Consider the following 22,476-nt stretch of genomic DNA (forward strand, 5'->3'; position numbering starts at 1 on the left):
TCGTCTCTCTACACAGTCCCAGCAGCGACACCATCCATTCCCTTCCTGTCTTCTCCACTCTTTCATTCCTATTATGCCCCAATTCACTCAAGATCACTTGCATCATCTCATGCCTGTCTCTCTCATACTTCTCACACTCCAGCATGACATGCTCCACCGTCTCGTCCTCCCCCATGTCACACATCTGGCACACCTTGCTGCGGGACTCAGACCACCTGTAGTTCCTTGCATTCACATCCATACACTGTGCCCTAGCTTGGAAGAGAAGGTCACCACCCAGGCTGCCATCATACCACCTTTCATACATCGGGGCTTCCTTTTCCTTGTACCATTCCAGGGTACTCTTTCGTTCCATCCCATTCTTCCATATATTCAGTCCCACCCACTTCACCTCTCTGTCTATCTCACTCTTCCATTTCCTTGCATCCCATTCAGTTCCTACCCTGCCTCCTCTTGTCACGATCCATTCACGCTCACTTTGATTCCTCCCAGCCATTCTCATCCCCCATACCACTTGTAAACCACTCCTCTCTGTCATTCTCATGCACCTCTTCCTCCACTGACACCTCTTCCTCCACTGACTCCCACTTTCATTCCACAGGTACACCTTCCTCACTATTCTTTCCAGCCTGACCTTGTATCTAAGTGTGGCTTTAACTAGTCTTTCCCTAAAGGTGCTCCATCCCATATCCCCTCTCAAAGCTTCTACTGCTGTGTACCTTGGAGCATTCAGTGCCATTCTACCTATTCTATTTTGTCCCACTTCTAGCTTGTCAATTTCACTTTCATTCCATGCAATCACATCCATACCATACATTATGCTGGGCACTGCCACACTCTTCCACACCTCTCTCAGCACATCATATTTGCTTGCTCTCATTCTTGCTGCACTCCCCAATCGTCCTACCCACTGATTCACTAAACCTAACTTTTCATTCTTTGTCTTTTCACACCCACTTGGACTCACCCACATCCCCAAGTACTTATATTCTCGTGCCTGATTCATCTCATTCTCTCCAATTTTCCATACTGCATTGCTTTCATCCTCAGACCTATTCACTATCATCACCTTACTTTTCTCACTACTAAACCTAACTCCAAAGTCTCTCCCATATCCATCCACAACATCTAGCATTCTCTGCAACTCAACTGCTGACTCACTCATGACCACCACATCATCTGCATAAAGGAGCACACCTATCTTCTCATTTCCCACTCTTACTCCTGCATTCATTCTTCTCAATCTGGCTGCTAACTCCTCTGTATACAAACTGAAAAGGGTTGGTGACAGAATACATCCTTGCCTAACTTCTCTCTCACTCTTCACCCAGTCTGTCTTTATATCTCCTAGTCTGTATTTATTAGCTTTGGTGTCAACATACATGCTATGATGCACTATGTTGATTATTTTTTCACTCAACGCAGTCTTTCCTAAGTCTGACTAACATTTCTCTATCCACCCTATCATAAGCTTTTTTCTATATCCAAAAAACCTAAATACAATTTGCCTCCCTCCTTTCTTTTTTTCTCAATCATTTCATTTACCACAAACAAGTTATCCTCAGCCCTCCTGTCCACATGGAAACCATTCTGTTCCTCACCTAACACTCCAGCCCGCTCAATCCATTTACACAATCTCTCATTCAGCGCTCCACGAAATACTTACCTACTGTGTTTAATAATGCAATCGGCCTATAGTTCTTCAGTTCATTCTTACTCTTGTGTCCTCCCTTATGCAAACAGAGTCACCCAGCATTCATTCCACATTCTTGGCACTTGATGATACAAGTGACTCGGGACTGTCTATGAGTCTTTGTAACGGCAACTTCTGTAGGGAAAAATAGGAAAACGGCAAACAGAAAACAGTCACCAAATTCACCTTACTGATTCACACATCTAGCACGCCACATTATCTCCAGGAATTCCTTCACAGCTTCAATCATCCTGTTATTTGTGTCTCCACACAATTCCAGCAGCAACACCATCCATTCCTCTCCTGTCATCTCCACTGACATTTCCCAATTGCTTCAGCAACACCATCCATTCCTCTCCTGTCATCTCCACTGACATTCCCCAATTGCTTCAGCACCACTTGCATCATTTCATTCCTGTCTCTCGCATACTTCACACACTCAAGCACCACGTGTTTCACCGTTGGAAGAATCAATTAGGGAGGGAGATACCAAGAGATAGCGTGCAGGTCACAGGCATCAAGGGGGAGAGGGATGGAGGTCCATCCGCAGGGGTGGACCCCTCTGTATATACCCCCCTATGATTGATTTTAATGGAGTATTCAGTAGGCTCACAGCATTAGATATTTCTAAAGCTCAGTATGAAATTATGACTATGTTTATCTGTTGATGCTACTCGTCTTTGTCTCCAATATGGGTAATCAAACTTAATTACTATAAATACTTTTCTTTTTTTTGTTTTATATACACACATACACACAGCTTTTTTTAAATTTCTGCAATTGACAGTCAAATATTCTACATCAGCATCACCTCTTTTGCATGTTTTAGTTATCTATACTACTTCAGTGATGTATCTTAATGTTTACTCCTTTGACCGGTCACAAAAGTGTCTTACAGTTTTCTGAGGAAAAGAAATTTATGAAATTCAAGTTATAATTATGTACATTACCTAAAAAAGATTTTGATATGGATAAATACACTAAAATATATACATCTCATTCTTGTGCACTTCCTTTCTTTGACATTTTTTTCAGTAGCTGGAGCCACAGATGGTGATATGGTTGCTGAGATTGAGAAACAACAGGAGGTAATCTCAATGCTCTGTGAAATCCAGGATGCATAAGTACCAGATTTTGAAGTAGTCCACACACACTAGAGGTCACCCAGTACAGTGCCACACACTGAAATATACAAATTCCCACTTATTGCAATCTTAAACTATTAAAACTTAAATTATATGAGGATGATAATGACAGAACTGTACTACCCCACTCTCTCTTTAAGCCTAACATATCTAAACAGATCAAAACTCCTCAATGTGCTGAAACTCATTTTCAAAACTACCAATTCTTCTTGATTCTATTGCTTCGTTACCAATTCACAAATTATGTATTGTCCAATACACTATATTGTACTTTTGTACAGAACATAAATTGTATGTGATAAGATAATTATCCACACTCCTCTTTCATACTATATATTACTGTACATCATTCCTTAAATCTTTCACATTGTCTGTCTTATTCATTATCTTGATCTTATCTAGTCACTTTTATCTCTCTGGATTCCAGTCTCTTCCACAAAATTTTTTTATCATTTGTCAGCAGCCAACACCAAATCAGCTTCATACAGCAGCTCCTAAGGCTATCTATATACTTATACAACATAATGATTTAATTACCACTGGAAAAAAAAAGATAATCAATCGTTGATCTACTAAGTTAATACTTTCTTGTGTTTGGCAGTGCGGCAACCTAGCCTGCACTGTAATACAAATAAATTGTCATCACATCAGTGCTGGTCAAGCCAGTAAAGCGAGTAGAATAAAGTGCTGTCTGGAACCACACCTAAACGTACAGGCAACGTCAAAGTGTTTGCCCACCAGTGAGTTGCATCACATATCGTAAAAAATCTATGACCTCTGCAATACGACCCATCGGTGAACATACTTTATTTGTCAATATTCAGTGCATCTCTATACTGTACTATATTTTTTCAAGATTATATAGTTTTCTTACATATAATAGAAAAAAGAAAAAGTATTTTTCAGTTAATTTTTACACCAGATATTTTTTACTTATTCTGTTTTATTTCTCTACTCATGTTTATTTATATATGCAGTTCAAAAGGGTCACCAATGGCAGGTTTTTTTTACAATTTGTCCAAATAATATCAGGAAAATTATAAAAGATAAATAAAAAATAATTGAAGCTTGTCAAGAAAAGTCCAATTGTGATATTTGTTTGAATGATTTGTTATAGAAAGTTTTATGTTCTGAAGAAAAAAAAATGCAAGATAATGTTGTTTTCTGCATGTATTAGAAAAAATATGGAAACAAAACTATTTTTTATATAATTTTAATAACACTAAAAACTAAATAAGCTTCATATTATCTATCAATCGGTGTTTATTATGCTTTCCTATACATACTGTTTATTGTAGTTTTACTATATAATCCAATTTCTATTAATAGTAAGATTAAAATGTGATATATGTGAAAAATGTTGTACGACCCACCGGTGGGTAACATTGCACCAGTGAAAAGTAACTGATAACCCACTGGTGTGGGTCGCATTACAGGTAACGTGTTAACTCTTACTTACTGAAGGCACAGCAGATGCAATAGGAATCATGGCCACAGAAATTACACGGAACACATTTGTAGCAATTTTCTGTATCCTGGATCTTTCCTGAATCCTACTCAGAGCATTAATCTGAAAAAAAAAAAAAAAAAAATGTTATGATATATACTGTATATAGCAAATCTTATAAAAAATCTATTTGATTCAGATTATTTGAAAATCTATTAAGTCAAGATATGATGATATTGGAAGACTGTTTCCCACTCATCAAAGCTATTTTAAGTTCAAACTTATCTGCTACTGACTAATTAAAAAAAAAAAAATGTAATACGATGCAAAAAGCACAGCCAGTTTTCCACTTGGGACACCATTCTGACAGACCTCTACTCTTGACTCCTCTCCCCCACCTTTTTTTTTTTTTTTTTTTTTTTTTGGTCTTTAGCACCTGTAGGTATTTTACTTGAAGAGTATGTATGGGAAGCACTCTTCAACTTCCACCCATTAGTGGCGCAAGCAATTTTATTTATAGTGGTACCCATGTTAGGGTCCATATAACCACCCAAGTGCATCTTTGGTGTAACCACCTAGAACCTGGGTATCATGGTGACATGTAGATAGCTTTAAACCATTCAACAGATGGCAAAGTCTCATGTTTGACACACACACACACACACACACACACACACACACACACACACACACACACACACACACACCTGATGATGGTTGGAGAAGGGAAATATAATGTTTGGAAAAGAAATAGAGTAGGTAAGATGGGAGGAGGAGTGATGTTGCTGGTTAAAAAAGATATAAAGGTGGATCAAGTGAAAAAAGGTATGGGAAAGGCAGAAGTGCTAAAGATCAGAGCAGAAACTAATGAAGGAAAAAAGAGGCACTACATAGTGGTGTACGTACCACCTAAGACAAATGCATGGTCAGTACAGGAATATGAAGAAATGATAAGTGATACAGGAACATGTCTGGAAGAAATGTTGGGTGGCTGTGAACGAACTATAATGATGGGAGATTTTAATTGTAAAGAGGTGTGTTGGGAGGACTGGTCAATGGAAGGATCAGAGACAACATGGGGAAATACACTATTGACACTGGCAATGGAAAATGTGTTAACTCAGTGGGTCAAAGAAGATACTAGGTTTGGAGGAGAGGGAGCATCGTCAAGACTGGACTTGGTCTTTAGTACAGAGCCAATGGTCATTGAGGAGATGAGGGTGGAGTGCCCTTTAGCAAAGAGTGATCATGCAGTTTTGGAGTTCAAGGTGATAGATGAAGAGAAATCTAGAAGAAATGAAGAATATAAAGTGGGAAGATGGAATTATGCCAAGACAGATTTTGGAAACCTAAAGAAATTCTTTCAAGAGACAAATTGGATGAAATTCAAGAGTGCTAAGGAGCAAATGAAAAGTGGAAGGAATTTATAAAAATATACAAAGAAGGTGAGAAAAATTTGTACCAATAAGACAACATAGAGAAGTTGGAAAGCAGGACTGGTTTAACGATAGATGTGAAAAGGCTAGAACAAGAAAAGAGGATGCATGGAAGAGGTGGAGAAGGAAAAGACGGATTAAGCAGTGGGAAAGTTACAAAAGAGCAAGAAATGAATATGTGTTGATTAGAAGAGAAGAAAGAAAGAAACAAGAAAAGGATATAATTGATAAATGTAAAGACCAACCAAGGCTTTTTACAGACATGTGAACAACAACATCAAAAATAGAGAAAGTATTGAAAGTTTAGAAGTAAATGGAGTATGCAGTGAAGATCCCAGGAAATGGCAGAGGCTATGAATGGATGCTTTCGGAAGGTATTCACAAAGGAGACTGCTTTTGACAAACCACTGGTAATGGAACAGAAAGGGATTATGAAGGAGTTTCAAGTAACTGTGGAGGAGATCAAGAACATGATGGGGAGTTTAGAAGTGAGAAAAGCTGTGGGACCTGATGGGGTATCAGGATGGATTTTAAGAGAATGCAGGGAGCAATTGGCAGAAAAAGTTTGTGAAGTAATTGATGCCTCATTAAGGGAAGGTGTAGTGCCCCAAGACTGGAAAAGAGCTAACATTGTCCCAATCTATAAATCAGGTAACAAGAGAGACCCATTGAACTATAGACCAGTGTCACTTACAAGTGTGGTAGCTAAGATGTGTGAGAGGGTGGTGAAGAATAGATGGACAGACTTCTTGGAGAAAAATGACATACTTTGTGAGTGTCAATTTGGTTTTAGAAAAGGGCGTTCATGCACGACAAACCTGATATGTTACTATTCGAGGGTGATAGATGTAATACAGGAAAGAGATGGTTGGGCTGATGGAATATATCTGGATTTAAAAAAGGCCTTTGATAAGGTACCACACCAGAGACTGATCTGGAAACTTGAAATGGTAGGAGGAGTGCATGGCAGTTTACTAAAATGGATGGAAGACTTTTGGTAGGAAGAGAAATGAGAACAATAATTAAGGACAGACCATCAGAATGGGGATTGGTGGAGAGTGGAGTTCCACAGGGATCAGTGTTGGCACCAGTAATGTTCGCGGTCTACATAAATGACATGGTGGATGGGGTGTCCAGTTATGTGAGCCTATTTGCAGACGATGCAAAATTGTTAAGAAAAGTGAGATGTGACAAAGATTGCGAACTACTCCAGGAAGACTTGGACAGAATATGGAAATGGAGCTGTACATGGCAAATGGAGTTCAACACGACAAAATGCAAGAAAATAGAGTTTGGCAAGAGTGAAAGAAGAATCAGGAGTATGTACAAGATAGGAAATGAAGACATAAAACCAGTCATGAAGAAAAAGACCTTGGGGTGACAATTACCAATGACCTATCGCCAGAGAGACATATAAACAAAATAATTGGAGAAGTATTGAACTTATTGAGGAACATAAGAGTGGCGTTCGTATATTTAGATGAAGAAATGATGAAGAAAATAATTACTGCAATGATAAGACCGAGGCTTGAATATGCAACAATACAGTGGGCTCCGAACTTAAAGAAACACATAAGGAAACTAGAGAAAGTACAGAGGGCTGCAACAAAATGGTGCCTGACTTAAGAGATTTGACTTATGAAGACAGACTGAAAAGAATGCAACTTCCAACCCTGGAAAACAGAAGAGAAAGGGGAGACCTGATAGCAATATACAGAGTGATGATTGGCATGGAAAAATGGATAGGGAAGATCTGTGTATGTGGAATGGAAGAATGTCGAGAGGGCATGGGAAAAACTAAAATGGCCACTTATAGGAGAGATGTGAAAAAATATAGCTTCCCTCATAGAAGGGTGGAAGCATGGAATAGTTTAGACGTGGAAGTGGTCAACGCAAGGAATATTCATGATTTTAAGAAAAAGCTGGACATTAATAGATATGGAGACGGGACAACACGAGCATAGCTCTTTTCCCGTATGTTACAATTAGGTAAATACAATTAGGTAAATACACACACACATACATTATTAGAGTCCAATGGGAAGAAGTGACCATGTAACATTAGAATTAGAAATGCAGGAAGTGGATGTGCTAAGATATAGGGAGGACTACAAAAAAGGAAAGATTAAATTATGCAAGAGCAACTTCTGAAAAACTAAGACAATTTTTTGGTAGCATAGAATGGAGAAACATTATGAACAGAAAGACAGTACTGGGGAAATATGAATTATTCCTACAGAAGTATGATGAGGGAGTGACAAAATACATATCAATCTACAGAATAAAAAGAAGTATACAAGCTTGGTACAATGGCAGATGTATAGAAGCTAAGAGGGAAAAAGATAAGGCTTAGAAGAAACTCAAAAAGCAGAGAAATGAAAGCAACAGACAGCTATAAAGATGCGAGAAATGAATATATTAGAGTAAAGAGAGAGGAAGAAAGAAACTTTGAAAAAGATGTGGTGCAAAAAGTAATGATGAACCCAAGCTTTTCTTCAAGTATATAAATAGTAAGATGAAGAATAAGGAAGCTATAGAAAAAAATAGTTAAAGGAGGGAAGTATGCCAAACAGCAAAGGAAATGAGTGAAATAAAGAATGAGAGTTTCAAAACTGTATTTACTGAGGATGAGAAGTTTTAAGAACCAAATAGGACATTGCATTGTCAAGGCTTACAGGAAATCATAGTGCACAAGCAAGAAATTGGATGATTACTTGAAAATTTGGATGTCAGAAAAGCAATGGGACTGGGTGATGCATCAGGCTGGGCACTAAAGTAATTTAATGACGAACTGTTAGAACCAATTTGGATGGGAGAGTACCATTGGAATGGAAGAGAGCCAACATATTCCCAATATTCAAAGGAGGAAAATCAACCATAGGCAGCAAGGACAGGCATGCCCTCCTGGCTAAACTATTTGCAAATCAATTGCAACTTTTAGACACCATCCAATCCCCTCCAGTGATACCAAAGGAAACACACCACACCATCACTACAGTGCCCATCACCACGGAACTGATGGATAAGAAACTCCACTAACTAGAGGAAGGGAAGGTGGCAGAACCAGATGAGATCAGTCCCCACATGCTGAAATAATTTGCCAGGAAGCTGTCAGTGCCTCTTGCTACCATCTATACTGCCTGCCTGGTAAAGAGAAGGTGGCCAGCAGCTTCGAAGGAGATATATGTGGTCCCTTGACGAAGGCATAGACACACTCATGATGGCCTTTGATATTGTGGGGGCTTACGACCACTCCGGTCTTCTGGGTAGACTTAAAAATTACTTCCATGAACAACAATTAGGATAGTTGTCAATAGGTGGACCTCATCTCCCACTCATATAAGAGCATCAGTTCAACAGGGTTCACTGCTGGAGCCAGTCCTATGGAATGTTTACATAGGTGACCTGCTGCACCAGCTTCCTGCAGTCAAGGCTTATGCTGATGACTACACAAACTCCCTCTCCTTCTGCTGCCAGGACAACCAGTATGCCATGGCCAACATCAACAGACAGCAGAAGACAGCAGAGGAGTGGACTAAAATGTGGCAAGTCACCTTTGCCCTAGACAAGACACACACTATGGTCATCTCATGGTTCCCTGCCTCCTCATGTAACATGGATGGATAGCTACAGTTTGAGGGCATGTAGCTGCCTCTCCAGAGCCACAACAATATTCTGAGTCAAAGTGAACTGTGAGCTGTGCTATGACCTCTCAGCATGTGTCAGACCTATGTAGGGTGGCTGGTAGTCTGGACTCAGAGAATTCTCACCCTATACAAGGGACAAATTTGTCCCTGCATGACATACAGTCCCTTGGCATGTGTCCAGTTCTACCACCCACACTGATAGCATTGGTCCATACATCTGTAAAAATATAAAATGCAAAGAAGTAAAAAGAACTTACCTCAATAATAAGAAGATTGGTGAGTCCCATAAGCACTGGCAAAATCAAGGAATGGTCTACATCAGTGAGATTTGGTATCCAACCGAATCCTCCAGTGCTTAACTGCATGAATAACACCTGGGCAGCTGCAATATCATAGATATGAAATTGAGTAAAATAGGACTTGAGGTGTAACAATGCTACTCTGAATGGCAGACAGCAAGTGTGGAAGCTGACAGGAGACTGAGAGCAACAGTGAAAGAATGATATAAAGTACACAATATAAATTAGACCTTTTGCCTTCCTCCTGCTTTTATATTTCCATCCACTGAGGAGGAGGTAGTAGACACCGACCAAAATGATCATTTACTCCCAGCGAGGTCTAATAGCACTAGTTCAGGGGGTGCTGTGAACTTTCCATTAAAGCTAGTTGTGATCTTGCTGAATGTTTCCCTTTGTGTCTCACAACTCAAGGAAGCAGTCACAGCCTGCCCTCTAAAGACAACTCTCCTTCTTCACACAAAAGTACATGCACTTACCACACACACACACACCCTTCACTTAAAATTCAAAATACAAAAATGGTGACTCTAAATCTAGCCTCGTAGTCCCCTTCTGGGAAGGGGACCATAAATGTCCCCAGGTCGGACTCCTCTTTCGATGACGACCCAAATTGTCCTGACACCTCCCTGAATTTTTTTCTCATTAACTTTTGCAACATTTGCAGTCTCAGATCTAATTTTCAATCCATGGAAAACTATCTCTCCTCTACTAAACCTCATCTTCTTTTCCTCACCAAAACACAGCTGTCTGAGGCAACTGACAGTAGCCCCTTCTCTGTTTCCTCTTACTTTCTCTATCCTCATTTTTGTTCCAAAGTTCCATCTATGTGCACAACAACTTAACTTGTTCTCGTGCCCACGCTCTTGAATCTTCCGAGTTTTCCACCATCTGGCTTAGACTCAATAGTCACTCTCTAACTAAATTTATCTGTGCTATCTATCTCTCCCTTAACTCCTCTGACTATAGTAAATTCTTTGACTATTCAATTTCCAAAGTGGAGCACATTCTGTCCCTCTACCCTTTCACACAGATCTCCGTTCTTGGAGATTTCAATGTTCACCACCAGCTTTGGCTTTCCTCTCCCTTCATTGACCATCCTGGTGAACTAGCCTTCAACTTTGCTATCCTCCATGACCTAGAGCAACTGGTGCAACACCCTACTCATATTCTTGACTGTCTTGGGGACACGCCCAACATTCTTGATCTCTTCCTTACCTCTAATCATTCAGCTTATGCCGTTACTCTATCTTCTCCATTGGGCTCCTCCGATCAAAACCTCATAGCTATATCTTGTCCTATATCTCTAGTCCCTCTTCAAGATCCCCTAAAGCAGAAGTGCATCTGGTGCTTTGCCTCTGCCTGTTGGGGGGACCTGAGGAGGTATTATGCTGATTTTCCCTGGAATGATTACTGTTTCCGTGTCAAAGACCCATCTCTGTGTGCAATACATATGCTACCCTCTAAGTAGATATGTCTGCCAAAAATGTTCACTCTTATTTACACTTTTCTTATTGTTAATGATGAAGAGGAGCTTAAATCATTTTCTTTATTGATGTTTTGTGTGACAGCTTGCTTTGTGTGAGAACAGAAGTACCTAAGATACCCATAGCAGTCATGAGATGCATTAGACAGCATACAGGTCAGTCAGAATATAATAGTTTTGAACCATCAAAACAGTAACAAAATTAGTGAAAAGCTCAGTAGAATACACAGAGTAAAACTAATTGAGGACAATTCTTCAGCCTGTCTTCTCCTCACAAAATAATAACATTTATCACAATTTTAAAATGAAACCTACATATCTCTGGAAACAACAAACACATACCTGTATCTTGGTGTGGCATCATGGAGGACATGTTACGGAGGGACACAGATATGGAAATCCACAGGGGAAGCTGGACCCACAAAACAGCGCTGGCCTTGAATGGGTGACAGTTATCTCGAATTATGAGCTCCCTCCACATCTTCTTGGCCTGATGAATATGACAATATTATTTCAATGCATTAAAATTACAGCCTCTAGAATTTTTGATAAAACAGACAGAAACAGCCTTTAGAATTCCTATACTGCACAGGTCAAGATTTCTGAGTTTTCTCCTGAACCACTTAACATTTTTTTTCTCCTCTATAAAACTCGACCATCCATCAGAATGCTAACACCTTCACACTTCACCTCTTCTTAATATTCATAATCTCAATTCCCATCCTCTCTTTTCAGTATACCAACTGTGAACTTCTTCAATTTAATTCAATTCAATACAATTAGAGAGAGAGAGAGAGAGAGAGAGAGAGAGAGAGAGAGAGAGAGAGAGAGAGAGAGAGAGAGAGAGAGAGAGACTATACATAATGAAATTTTAGGTAAATAAAAGTCAGTATCAAAAAGAAACTATACAATTAGAAGAAATAAACTGGTAATGTTATGATATTAGAGTATGATACTATAGAATATCAGATCAGATTATTAAATTCTATCTTTAAAAATAATGCATAAATCATTGCTTCACTAAAAGGTACAAAGTCAACATACACATTAGAGGGTTGCTCTAGAAAAGTACACTTACCGATCTGTTGAACATGTACCTTGCATGTCTTTCATTCCATCCATACTTCTTTACTGCATAAGCAGTTTCCTTCTTCAGTTCTTGTATCATTTCATTCATTTCAGGTCTGAGGTTCTCTACTTTTGCCATAATATACTTCTGCAACCCATGAATAAATACAGTTATACCAGAATGAAAATGGATTTGGATGATATTCTCAGTAGGAAATTGAGTTTCTGTAATAACTCAGAAACAATTACCCTAAAAAGGACAAATATAACATGATCAAAATTCTTCTAGCTATGGTTATAATACGTTATTTCTAGAACTTAACAGAAAGCAAAGCCATGAAAACAAATCCTAATTATATTCTCAGGTAGCATGGACATTATGTGTTGCCTTTTTCTATCATATTCCTTTAAACTACACCTCTAAAATCAACCTCCCTCAAAGTAAATCATAAATCACTATCAAATCATCACGACATAATCTCGGAGTCCACCATTTTCTTTGATATACTGAACATTTTTAATAAAGTTCAAATAAATTACTGCATAATGCTAAAATTGCTAACTATACAACATAAGCTGCTTAATATTTTTCTAAATATTTTGTGATCTTATTTGTGAAAGGATAAGCAGACTAACCAAGATAAAACTTAGTTGAATTAAGGCCAGCAATATGACATGCAAAATAACATTTCCTAACACAAATAGCACCCATTATAAGCTTGATCCCCAAGACTCTGATGTAGGATATGCACTTTGGTTTTACTACATATGTATGTGGAGTGTGGAATGAAGCTCACAAGACCTCTGTATGCCAATTGACAGAAAAGTATCCTTATGAATGATGTGCACAAAATAAGACAAGAGATATGGTATCTCAAAATTCAACAGTTAAATTATGTAACCAGTTCCCTATCTAACTAAGAGTTTAGTTCTATTGTGTTGATGGTGCTGCATATAAGTAAAAGTGAATGGCTATTGTAAATATCAAAATAAAAAGATAAACAGATAAATCTGGAAATAGATAAACAATAAACAAAAAAAAATACAACATAGAACTATGGAAATAATTAGAAACATACACCATGGCATAACTTGGCAGATAAACAATTGCTTTATTTATTTGTCATATCAATAAAAAGATATATTATTATCTTTTCATTAATGAAGCAATAACAGACTCTTACCTGATATACAGCAAGAGGAAAGGTGAGAATGCTGCGCATTAAGATAGTAGAGAGGATTATAGAGCCCCACCAGGACAAGTGAGAATAATCATGGATGGCTTGTAATCCTTCCATTAGATTTTCTACCAGCCGTGACTGTCCAAGGGCTCTGAACCAGCCTGCCTGAGTGACAGCTAAAGAGTCTAACCATGCCAGAGACATGTGGCGCTGAGGGATAGCAAATAAATTCTTATTTCTGGGTGATGCAAGTTGCTTTAGGCAGTCACCATGTGCAGGATTTCTACTACTAACAGCACAGTGATAATGGCAAATCTGATTAACCCCTTGCTTTTGAATTTGAAGAAAGTCTTTTTGTATAAGAATACATTTCCTTGAGATATAACATTGAGAATGAGTATTTACTCCATTATGCACTCTGTAGCTTTGAACAATGTTTTTAACAAAGGTAACATTCTTTTTCTGTGAGGATGTATATAAATTTTTGCTTGGTTTAATCAATACATGGCGGTATATATAAAACATGGCGGTAGGCATTTCTTTAAGTAACATCATTTTTTGTTGCCCTTGGCCAGCTTCCTCTCTTGCATAAAAAAAAAAAATCTGAAAAAAGGGGAAATAAAACAAACATTACAATCTTACAATGTTAAAAATCTTTACACACAAGTTTTATTATTTCATCATCATTCTAAAAACCACCTATGTTATCAAATATAGTTCAAGATGACTTACTAATTTTACAATATGTACTCTACAGTAAGTATATTACATCATGTCATTGTTCAATGGCAATATAAGGAATAACTGTAAGTATTAACTTAATTTTTTCTCCTGATCTGTTGTGAACAAGTGTGCTACAGTGTCTTAAAATTTCCTCAAAGCTACCCCGTGTCAAATTTCCAATTTTATGTTAACCTTGTACAAATTTCATATTTGACTTTACTTGAGTTTGGTTCTCCCCTTTGGAGTACTGGTTACATAGCAGACCTGTACAAAGGAGATGGACCAAGCAGATGGAGGGGATGTCTGAGTTAACCTACAGTGAATACCATGCTGCTCAGGATTTGTATTCTGTTCACTAACATCTAGTCATGATCTGTGAATCCCCACCATCTCACCTCTCAATATGCTACAGCCAAGGGGCTAAGACATTCTTTCACACTCAGTAACAATGAAAGGTTCAAGTTCACCTGAATCTTGGTCTTGGGCCAGGAAACCTGGAGTTCCAGGGGCATCACCTCCTCGTGCAGTGCCTCTAGAGCCATTACCAGGACCTCCAGTGACTCAGCAAAGATTACTGCATCATCAACAAAAACATAATTTGTAATCTCAGTATTGCTGGCAGATGCTCCACAATGACTTTGGTCTACAACTCTGCCTAGTACCCAGTCCATGTAAGTGCTGAAAAGGAAAGAAGCTGGACACACCCCCTCCACACTTCACAGCACTCACAGTCCTGGAGTAGAGGTTGGCTAATAGACCAATAATCCTTGCAGGAATCCCACGGAGACACAGAAGATCCCAAAGTGTCTCTCAATGCAATGAATCAAACGCCTTCTTGAGATCAACATAGACTGCAAGCATCCCCTGTCGAAACTCGTGTCGGCGCTCCACCAGTACGCGAAGCACTAGGATCCAGTTTGTTGGTGACTTACTGGGCATGAACCCAGACTATTCATATGTCTGGTGTTTCAGCAGGTGACTGTGGATATGCATCAACAGCAAATGGGCAAGCACCTTGCCTGGTACGCTGAGCAGTGTTATACCGCGGTAGTTGTTTGAGTCTTGACGGTCCCCTTTCCCCTTCCAGATAGGGATGACCAACTCCTTTTTCCATTCAGGAGGAATGGTACCTGAATGCCATACAGCAGTCAAGACAGCATGCAACCCATAGATCATGACCTCATCCCCCGCTTTGAGCAGCTCCACACTATTGTTACAGATGCCGGCGTCTTTCCACCCCTCAACTTTGCCACAGTCTCTTTGACATCATCAATGGAGGGTGCAGATTTATACAAGGTCAACATAACGTTGGGGGATCTACACAGAGTAACTTTGAGGAGATTTAAAGAGACTGCAGCTCCTTTGTGGGCACTGTCCCTGAGAAGCTGTCCCGTGCGCTTGCCTCCATTTCCGGCTCCCCTTTCGCAGCTCCTCCACCCAGCTGATTGGACGTCACATTTAAGAAGCCACGCTATTGGTCAGAGAAAGAGAGAGAGAGAGAGAGAGAGAGAGAGAGAGAGAGAGAGAGAGCCAATAACGTGGCTTCATATATGTGACGTCAAATCAGCTGGGTGGAGGACCTGCGAAGGGGGAGCCGGGAATGGAGGCGAGCGTGCGGGACGGCTTCTCAGGGACAGTGCCCCTTTGTGGACTACGGATCTGTTTAAGGTCACATATATTCCAAATTCTTAAGTGATGCTGCATATTCAAGGAAAGAATGAATATGGTGGCGATTAAAGGACACGGAGACGTATGAAAATACACCTACCTGTAGTTTTATCGTATGAGTTAATGTCAGAATAATTACGTTCTTGTTCCTGTTGGGACTAACGGGGCCATGCAGTCAGTGGCCACAGCCTCTAGTGAATGATTACATTAATAGTAAGTCATCTGCTTCTTCTTCTTGGTGGTGTAAGCTGTGCGTCACAGTCTCTAGTGCCTCAAAGGTGCAGTATACAGTGGTTATGTTTTCAGTATTTTTTTTTTTTTTTTTTTTTTTTTTACCTTTTCACATTTTGTGGAGCCGCAAAGTTTGCAACATTTCAACGGTGCGTTTATTTGATACGGATGGGATTATTCCAAGAGACTATCGAGAAACTTTTATGTAACAATAGAATAAAACAAAAAATATAAAATGCATAAATTTGAGAAACATGAAAGAAAAGAAAATAATGTAGTACATTAATTTGATAGATTAATTAGCAGGTGAACAAATTATTTAAAAAAACAGCTTTTCATGTCATTTATAATGAGTAAAAGCAAATACAGTATATTTCAATTTCAATCCGACTGCTTATAAATCTTTAGGGGATAATATTTATACTTATGATGTTTCCCGCCCTTCCTTTCATCAACAAAGTTTCCCGCGCTTTTCAGCATCTCAGTGGGTGAAGGAAGGGCGCTCCGCTGTCGATTCTAACAAGAGATAATACAGTATATAATCATGTCTGTAAGTAATTATGGCTTATTTCTGAGTTCTCAGGTGCATGCTGATCTCATCTTCTATGAACAAAAGGACTTTTAACTTGTCAGGTGGTCTTATAAATATAATTGGTTCTTTCCTTAGGAGCAAGCTACTTCCCCATCCGCTGCCATAAGCTCTCCTGAGGCTACAACACCCAGCAGATCCAGCCAGAGACGCAGGCGATTGTCTCGGGGTTCTAATGTGGACCCTGTAACATCCTCCCCTGGGCGTGATCTGCCAGCCTTTGAAGATGAGAGTGATCTGGTCGGCAATGATGCACCTGTGGAAGAAGAGGAGGATGGAGAAGAACTATTTGGAGATAATATGGAAAAGTAAGCTTTCGTTTGGAAATTTGTTTAGCATGGTGAACTTTGATCCTATTTTTAATTGAGGTTTGATTGACGTTGAGATATAGGTTAGTCTTTTGCTGCTGTCAGTATCGAGATGACTAGGGCACGAGAATTTGTGGTTATGTCTATTGAGCAGGTGTTCCTTTGTAACTGCTGATTCAATAGGATATCTTTGCGTTTTTTTGTCATATTGCAGAGAGAGAAGAAAAATGGCAGCATGCAGTACATGTGTGTGTGTTTGTGTGTAAGCCTGAATTTATAATAAGGAATAATTTTCAGTTTCACCCAACTAACAATTTTCTGATGTGGTTTATGCATTTCTGGTTAGATTTGTATTGTATTGATGGATGGTCTGCATCACCTTCGCAAAAGCGTACTTTTCAAGTAATGAGTTTTTCAACTTATGCCTACATCTCCTCAATGATCTCGAGGGACCAGTGGGGAAATCGGGGCTTTTGGGCAGGGATCATTAAATTAATTAATACATGTTGCAAAACAGGTAAAAAATCAAGTCACTTAAAAAGTATATGAAAATGCATAAATTACACCATTGGTGGTGGCTGAGGCGAGCATTGCTGTTATTGTTGCGTGTTACCAAAAATTTGCTACATTTTGTACATAGGCTAAAATTATATTTTGCTTAGGGCTTGGTTAGTAATCACAGGGATGTCCGGGGGGGCTGACCCTCACTTCCCCCGGGGGGATCCAGGGTGGCATAGTCCCCCCGGCTAGTCTAGAGTGAATCATTGACAACACTGCTCAAGATTAACATAACAAAGCTCGTCTCAGCCACCGCCACTGCCACCTTCAAAGGTGTAGTTTATGTATCTTCACAGATTTTTTTACATGTTTTGTTGATTTTAGACCTGTTTTGCAATGCGCATTACTCAATTTATGCTCCCCCACCCAAAAACCTCAATTTCCCACAGGTCCCCCCTATGGGCCTAGATCATTGGGAAGAGAGGTAGACATAGGTTGAAAACTCAACTTGAAAACTTAGCATTTGTGACAGAAGTGATGTAGAATGTCAATCAGTTCACTACATATCTAACCAGAAATGCATGAACCACACCATAAAATTAAATTGTTGGTAGTGTGAAACTGAAAACTGATCTTTTAAGTTGTGAAATGATGCTTCCAATTTTTTTGTTGATGTATTCTGTAATGAAGAATTTGACTTTATGATATTTTAGTTTTAGAATTTTACTCTTGAAGATAACGGCTGATTTCTTTCTTTTTATTCTTCTTGTGTAACCCAGTGACTACCGACACATTCCTGAGCTGGATGTGTATGATCGCGATAACCTGGATGATTCCGAGTACTCTATGCTGAGTGAAGGAGATAGGGTGGCTGCTGAGGCTCAGATGAGAAAGCGAGACCGTGAAGAGGGACGTGCTACAGGTGGAATGCGCAGAGGATATCTCTATGGTGAGTCCTGTACTGTGCAATGTTGTACCATTTCATTGGTAAAGTTAGAAAATACTCAATAATACTTTTCAAACGGACAGGGTAATTTTATAATTGTTGTAAAGGATTGAGAAAAACTTGTTCCCTTTTATAGATGAGAGTGACGATGAAGAGGATCGGCCATCCAGAAAACGCCGCCTAGCTGAAAGAGCTGTGGAGGGCGAAACTGCAGAGGATGAAGAGGTAAGTTGCAATGAATCTGTCCATATCTTGTAATTTTAAGAATATTTTTGTAATACAAAAGAAGGGATTTAAGTAGGGATGTTTCTGTTAGTAAGACTTGCAAAGTTGTTTTAGATTGGCATAGTATTGTAACTATTTCATTGATGCTTAATCCCTGCTGTACAAGGGGGAAAAAAAAAGAAAAAAAAGAAAAGAAAGCCCGCTTGATTAGTAGATTAGTAGAGTTAGGGTGGGTTCACACATGCTAATTTGCAACTGAAATTGCAAGTCACTAGAAATATTAACAGCTCTTCTAGTCAGAAAATGTCACACATAGTGACTGGAAAGTACCGACTTGTTGGCACTTTGGCGGGAAGTGGATGTAAACAAACAGCTACCTGCTAAGATGTCTACCTCCAGTGACGACGCTGAAGTGGTGGTTGCTCTCCTTTTGGCATACCGGAATAGTCAGCAGAAAAGAAAATGCCTGTGGATATGTCCCTGGCTAGGTAGAAGGAAAGAAAGGATTGTCTACCACACAAATCTTAAGAAGACTACACACCAGTGGTTCCCAAACTGGATGGAGAAGGCCCTTGTACAGAGTTAGCAATTAGAGGGGTGAGAAAAACTGGCGGTGATGTATCAGAGCGCCTGACTTCATAGAAGCTATTTTAACAAGAGATGGGATGTGAAGTTCCTTGTTTTGATTATGAATAAAGGACAGACCAAGGATATTCAGTGTAGAAGATGGGGACAACTGAATGTCATTGAAGAAGACACCACCACAATAATTACCTACCAGCTTGCTGAAACACTCTCACTGACCACTACCTCCAAGTGACAAACTGCACAACTTACTGCACCACCATACCTGAGCTAATGTATATATCGTAATGAACTAATATATGGTTCTCCTGTACTCTTTCTTGCAGTCTTTCACAGTAGAAATGATTTTTGCTAACTTTGTGTTTATGCCAATCATTGTGCATCACAAGTATGTCTGCTGGAATCTATTGCCCACTTTAAAGGTTAACGGAGAACATGAGAAAATGCGTTAGTTTTTGGTTTTTTTTTTTGCCAGAGTTTTTTTGTATTCCCTTTTTTCAATTATTATTATTTTTTTTTTTTTTTTCTTATTCTTGTTCTCAAGTATTTTATTGTGCACATGTTAAACTGAATATGTTTGAATTATTAATACTATTTCTAGCATGTTGAATCTAAAGTCTACATAATTACAACACATTTATGTATAATTGATACTTTCAGATGATTGAGTCCATCGAGAACTTAGAAGACATGAAAGGGGACACAGTGCGAGAGTGGGTATCCAAGTTGGGGCCTCGGACTGAAGTTTACAACCGTTTCAAGAATTTCCTTCGTACTTATGTCAGTGATAAGGGAAATAACCTTTACAAAGATAAGATTCGTCAAATGTGTGAAGAAAACAAATCCTCTTTTGATGTTGATTACAATCTACTTGCTGCAGAGGAGCAAGTACTTGCTTTCTTCTTGCCTGAAGCTCCAACAGAAATGTTGGAGATCATGGACTCGGCAGCCAAGGATGTCACCCTCTCCATGTTTCCCCAGTATGAGAGAATTACCAGAGAGATTCATGTCAGGATCACTGACCTTCCCCTGATTGAAGAGCTCCGTTCTTTGAGGTAATGACAGTCTGCCATTACATTATCTGATTTGCTGTACTTAGTGTTGGGAATGTGGGATGGTACTTGAGGCTGGTATTGCAAGAGGGGAATAACCCTCAAAAATGGTGAAATCGAGTTACGGGTGGCAACGTGCTCACAAAGTTGTCAAAAGGTCCTAAGTACGTCGGCCATACCAAACTCGACCATTTGGTGGGTGTTCTGAAGGTCTAAAGTCGAGTGAAACTCAAAAAAAATCGAGACTAACATTGGAAATGAGTGCAAGCTGGGGAGAGAGAGAGAGAGAGAGAGAGATGGGAACAGTCTATGCCATTGGGTAATTTTAGACACAAGGCTGTAGCTTATCTTTAGTGATTGGTGGAGACAAGGATGGTGGGAGGAGCAATAGGATTTTAAGGACAGCATACAGCGTGTGTAGTTGGTATCCAACACATTATACGGGACAACTGAACTGAAGAAAGCTCAGAAAAGAAATATGACGCCTACGTAGGCGTCACCGTATATGCTACTGGGGCTTAATGACGCCTACATAGGCGTCACCATATTGAAGGGGTTAACTGTCTCAAGCCAGTGTAAAGGATGAGAGTCAACCAAAATGATCATACTAATTTTTTCACTAATTTTTCTGGTTAATAGTACTCAACTTTTATTTAAAAAAGATACTTTTTATTATGTAATGCAGTCAGGTAATGTAGTCTTCATAACATACTACTTGTTTTATCATAAAGTAACGTAATATCATTGATAACTCATAAATTCTTGGAAAATAGGTGCTGTAGGTAGCGAAACAATTTTTTTCACAAGAAAAAAAAATTTTGATTACAAAAATTTCTTGGATTTTATTTTTTGTATTGGTATTATACATTACATCATAAGACCCTAAAAAAAAAAAAAAAAAAAAACTAATCCTGGGTAACTTTTTTGGCTAACTGTAGGTGTAGGTTTTTTTTTTTTTTTCCAGTAGGCGGAGATGAAAATAAGGTGACAAAACAGAACTCTTCGAGACCTTTATTTTGATGTATGATAATAGCATAGTATGCCCATCCTTCCATGTGTAACAAGTGGCTAACTTTAAAGCGTATTTTCTCGAAAGTAAGGTCATGAGGGTAATCCCCCTCTTGCAATACTAGCCTCACTTTTTATACAGTAAATAGTATTTTTGTGATCATAAAGTAAAGCTTTGTATTTTTTAGCACAAGTAAACATTATGAACATTTTCTTTTCAGGCAACTGCATTTAAATCAGCTGATTCGTACATCTGGTGTTGTCACAGCCACAACAACAATACTTCCCCAGCTCTCAATTGTGAAGTATGACTGTAATAAGTGTTCCTTTGTGTTGGGACCTTATGTCCAGTCACAGTCAACAGAAGTCAAGCCTGGGTCTTGCCCAGAATGTTTGAGCAAAGGTCCTTTTACAATCAATATGGAACAGACTGTTTACCAAAATTATCAGAGAATTACTCTTCAGGAATCCCCTGGAAAGGTTAGTTAGTTGAGTTACTTGAAATTTAACTTGACAATCATTACATATCAAATTTTACATGTAGGAAGTTATTTGCTTGTGTTCTCTATATCATCTACATTCACATACATGCACTTGGTTACCTCACTTTCTGGTAGATTTTTCATGACTAGACTCTTGAAAGTGCTGCATTTGACTCACCTGGTCATCCTGGAACCAGTGCACATTTCATTGCTTCATGTTTACTTCACATACTAGATACATCATACAAAGTCACATTACTTATGACAGTGGCTTTTCTCAAGAAGTTTCTGAGTGGTATTATGGATAAATGAAAATGTTTTTTTTTTATATGACTGGGAAGATGTCAATTTTCTTTCTTAATCCAGGTAACGGCTGGTCGACTTCCACGCTCCAAGGACATCATTCTTCTTGGGGATTTGTGTGACATGTGTAAGCCTGGTGATGAAATAGAGGTAACAGGCGTGTACACTAACAACTATGATGGCTCCCTGAACACCAACCAAGGCTTTCCTGTGTTTGCAACAATTATTATGGCCAATCATATAGCCAAGAAGGACAACACCAATGCTGTGAAAGGTATGCATGTGATGAGTATCCATTATGTTTGGATAAATGAACTAAAACTTTCAGACAGGAGGACAGTGATCCTACAGATTTGTGGACTATAAGGGGCTAATAAAACAAAATTGTTGTGTCTTGGCTTATTCTAATGTCGCCATGATAGCAACATGTTATATTGAGTAATATATCTTATGTTATTA

The 22,476-nt window shown here is 38.9% G+C and overlaps 2 protein-coding genes across 4 annotated transcripts in view; one reads left to right on the forward strand and one right to left on the reverse strand.

The window, feature by feature from the left end:
• Positions 1 to 1,074: 1,074 nt before the first annotated feature.
• LOC123518796 (cytochrome c oxidase assembly protein COX18, mitochondrial-like) lies at positions 1,075 to 16,094 on the reverse strand. 3 transcript variants are annotated; one of them, XM_045279801.1, is made up of 7 exons: positions 15,930 to 16,094; positions 13,403 to 14,002; positions 12,229 to 12,366; positions 11,493 to 11,640; positions 9,626 to 9,750; positions 4,298 to 4,408; positions 1,075 to 2,875 (listed from the first exon to the last, which is right to left on the reverse strand). In XM_045279801.1, exons 2-7 carry the CDS (start codon positions 13,952 to 13,954, stop codon positions 2,690 to 2,692), a joined length of 1,260 nt encoding a protein of 419 aa, XP_045135736.1. In that variant the 5' UTR covers positions 13,955 to 14,002; positions 15,930 to 16,094; the 3' UTR covers positions 1,075 to 2,689. The 3 variants fall into 3 exon arrangements, with proteins under 3 accessions (XP_045135736.1, XP_045135734.1, XP_045135735.1); XM_045279799.1 differs by lacking the exon at positions 15,930 to 16,094 and adding an exon at positions 14,590 to 15,450; XM_045279800.1 differs by lacking the exons at positions 4,298 to 4,408; positions 15,930 to 16,094 and adding an exon at positions 14,590 to 15,456.
• A 9-nt stretch (positions 16,095 to 16,103) lies between these two features.
• The window catches only part of LOC123518795 (DNA replication licensing factor mcm2-like), a 35,216-nt gene continuing 28,843 nt past the window's right edge, over positions 16,104 to 22,476 (forward strand). The window contains exons 1-7 of the mRNA XM_045279798.1: positions 16,104 to 16,571; positions 16,689 to 16,918; positions 18,196 to 18,365; positions 18,499 to 18,587; positions 19,833 to 20,227; positions 21,454 to 21,712; positions 22,081 to 22,291. Coding sequence (XP_045135733.1) covers positions 16,566 to 16,571; positions 16,689 to 16,918; positions 18,196 to 18,365; positions 18,499 to 18,587; positions 19,833 to 20,227; positions 21,454 to 21,712; positions 22,081 to 22,291 — 1,360 coding nt within the window. The 5' untranslated portion in view covers positions 16,104 to 16,565. The remainder of the gene's footprint in view (positions 16,572 to 16,688; positions 16,919 to 18,195; positions 18,366 to 18,498; positions 18,588 to 19,832; positions 20,228 to 21,453; positions 21,713 to 22,080; positions 22,292 to 22,476) is intronic.

This window comes from Portunus trituberculatus, chromosome 44, assembly GCF_017591435.1.
Source record: "Portunus trituberculatus isolate SZX2019 chromosome 44, ASM1759143v1, whole genome shotgun sequence".
Lineage (NCBI taxonomy): Eukaryota > Metazoa > Arthropoda > Malacostraca > Decapoda > Portunidae > Portunus > Portunus trituberculatus.

Coding starts and splice junctions, on each gene's coding strand:
- LOC123518796 (XM_045279799.1), bottom strand. CDS start 14,793: ATGGACTGGGTACTAGGCAGAGTTGTAGACCAAAGTCATTGTGGAGCA. Junction 11,641..12,228: donor GGTACATGTTCAACAGATCG/GTAAGTGTACTT, acceptor CATATTCATCAG/GCCAAGAAGATGTGGAGGGA. Junction 4,409..9,625: donor CCAATCTTCTTATTATTGAG/GTAAGTTCTTTT, acceptor TTTTTTTTTCAG/ATTAATGCTCTGAGTAGGAT.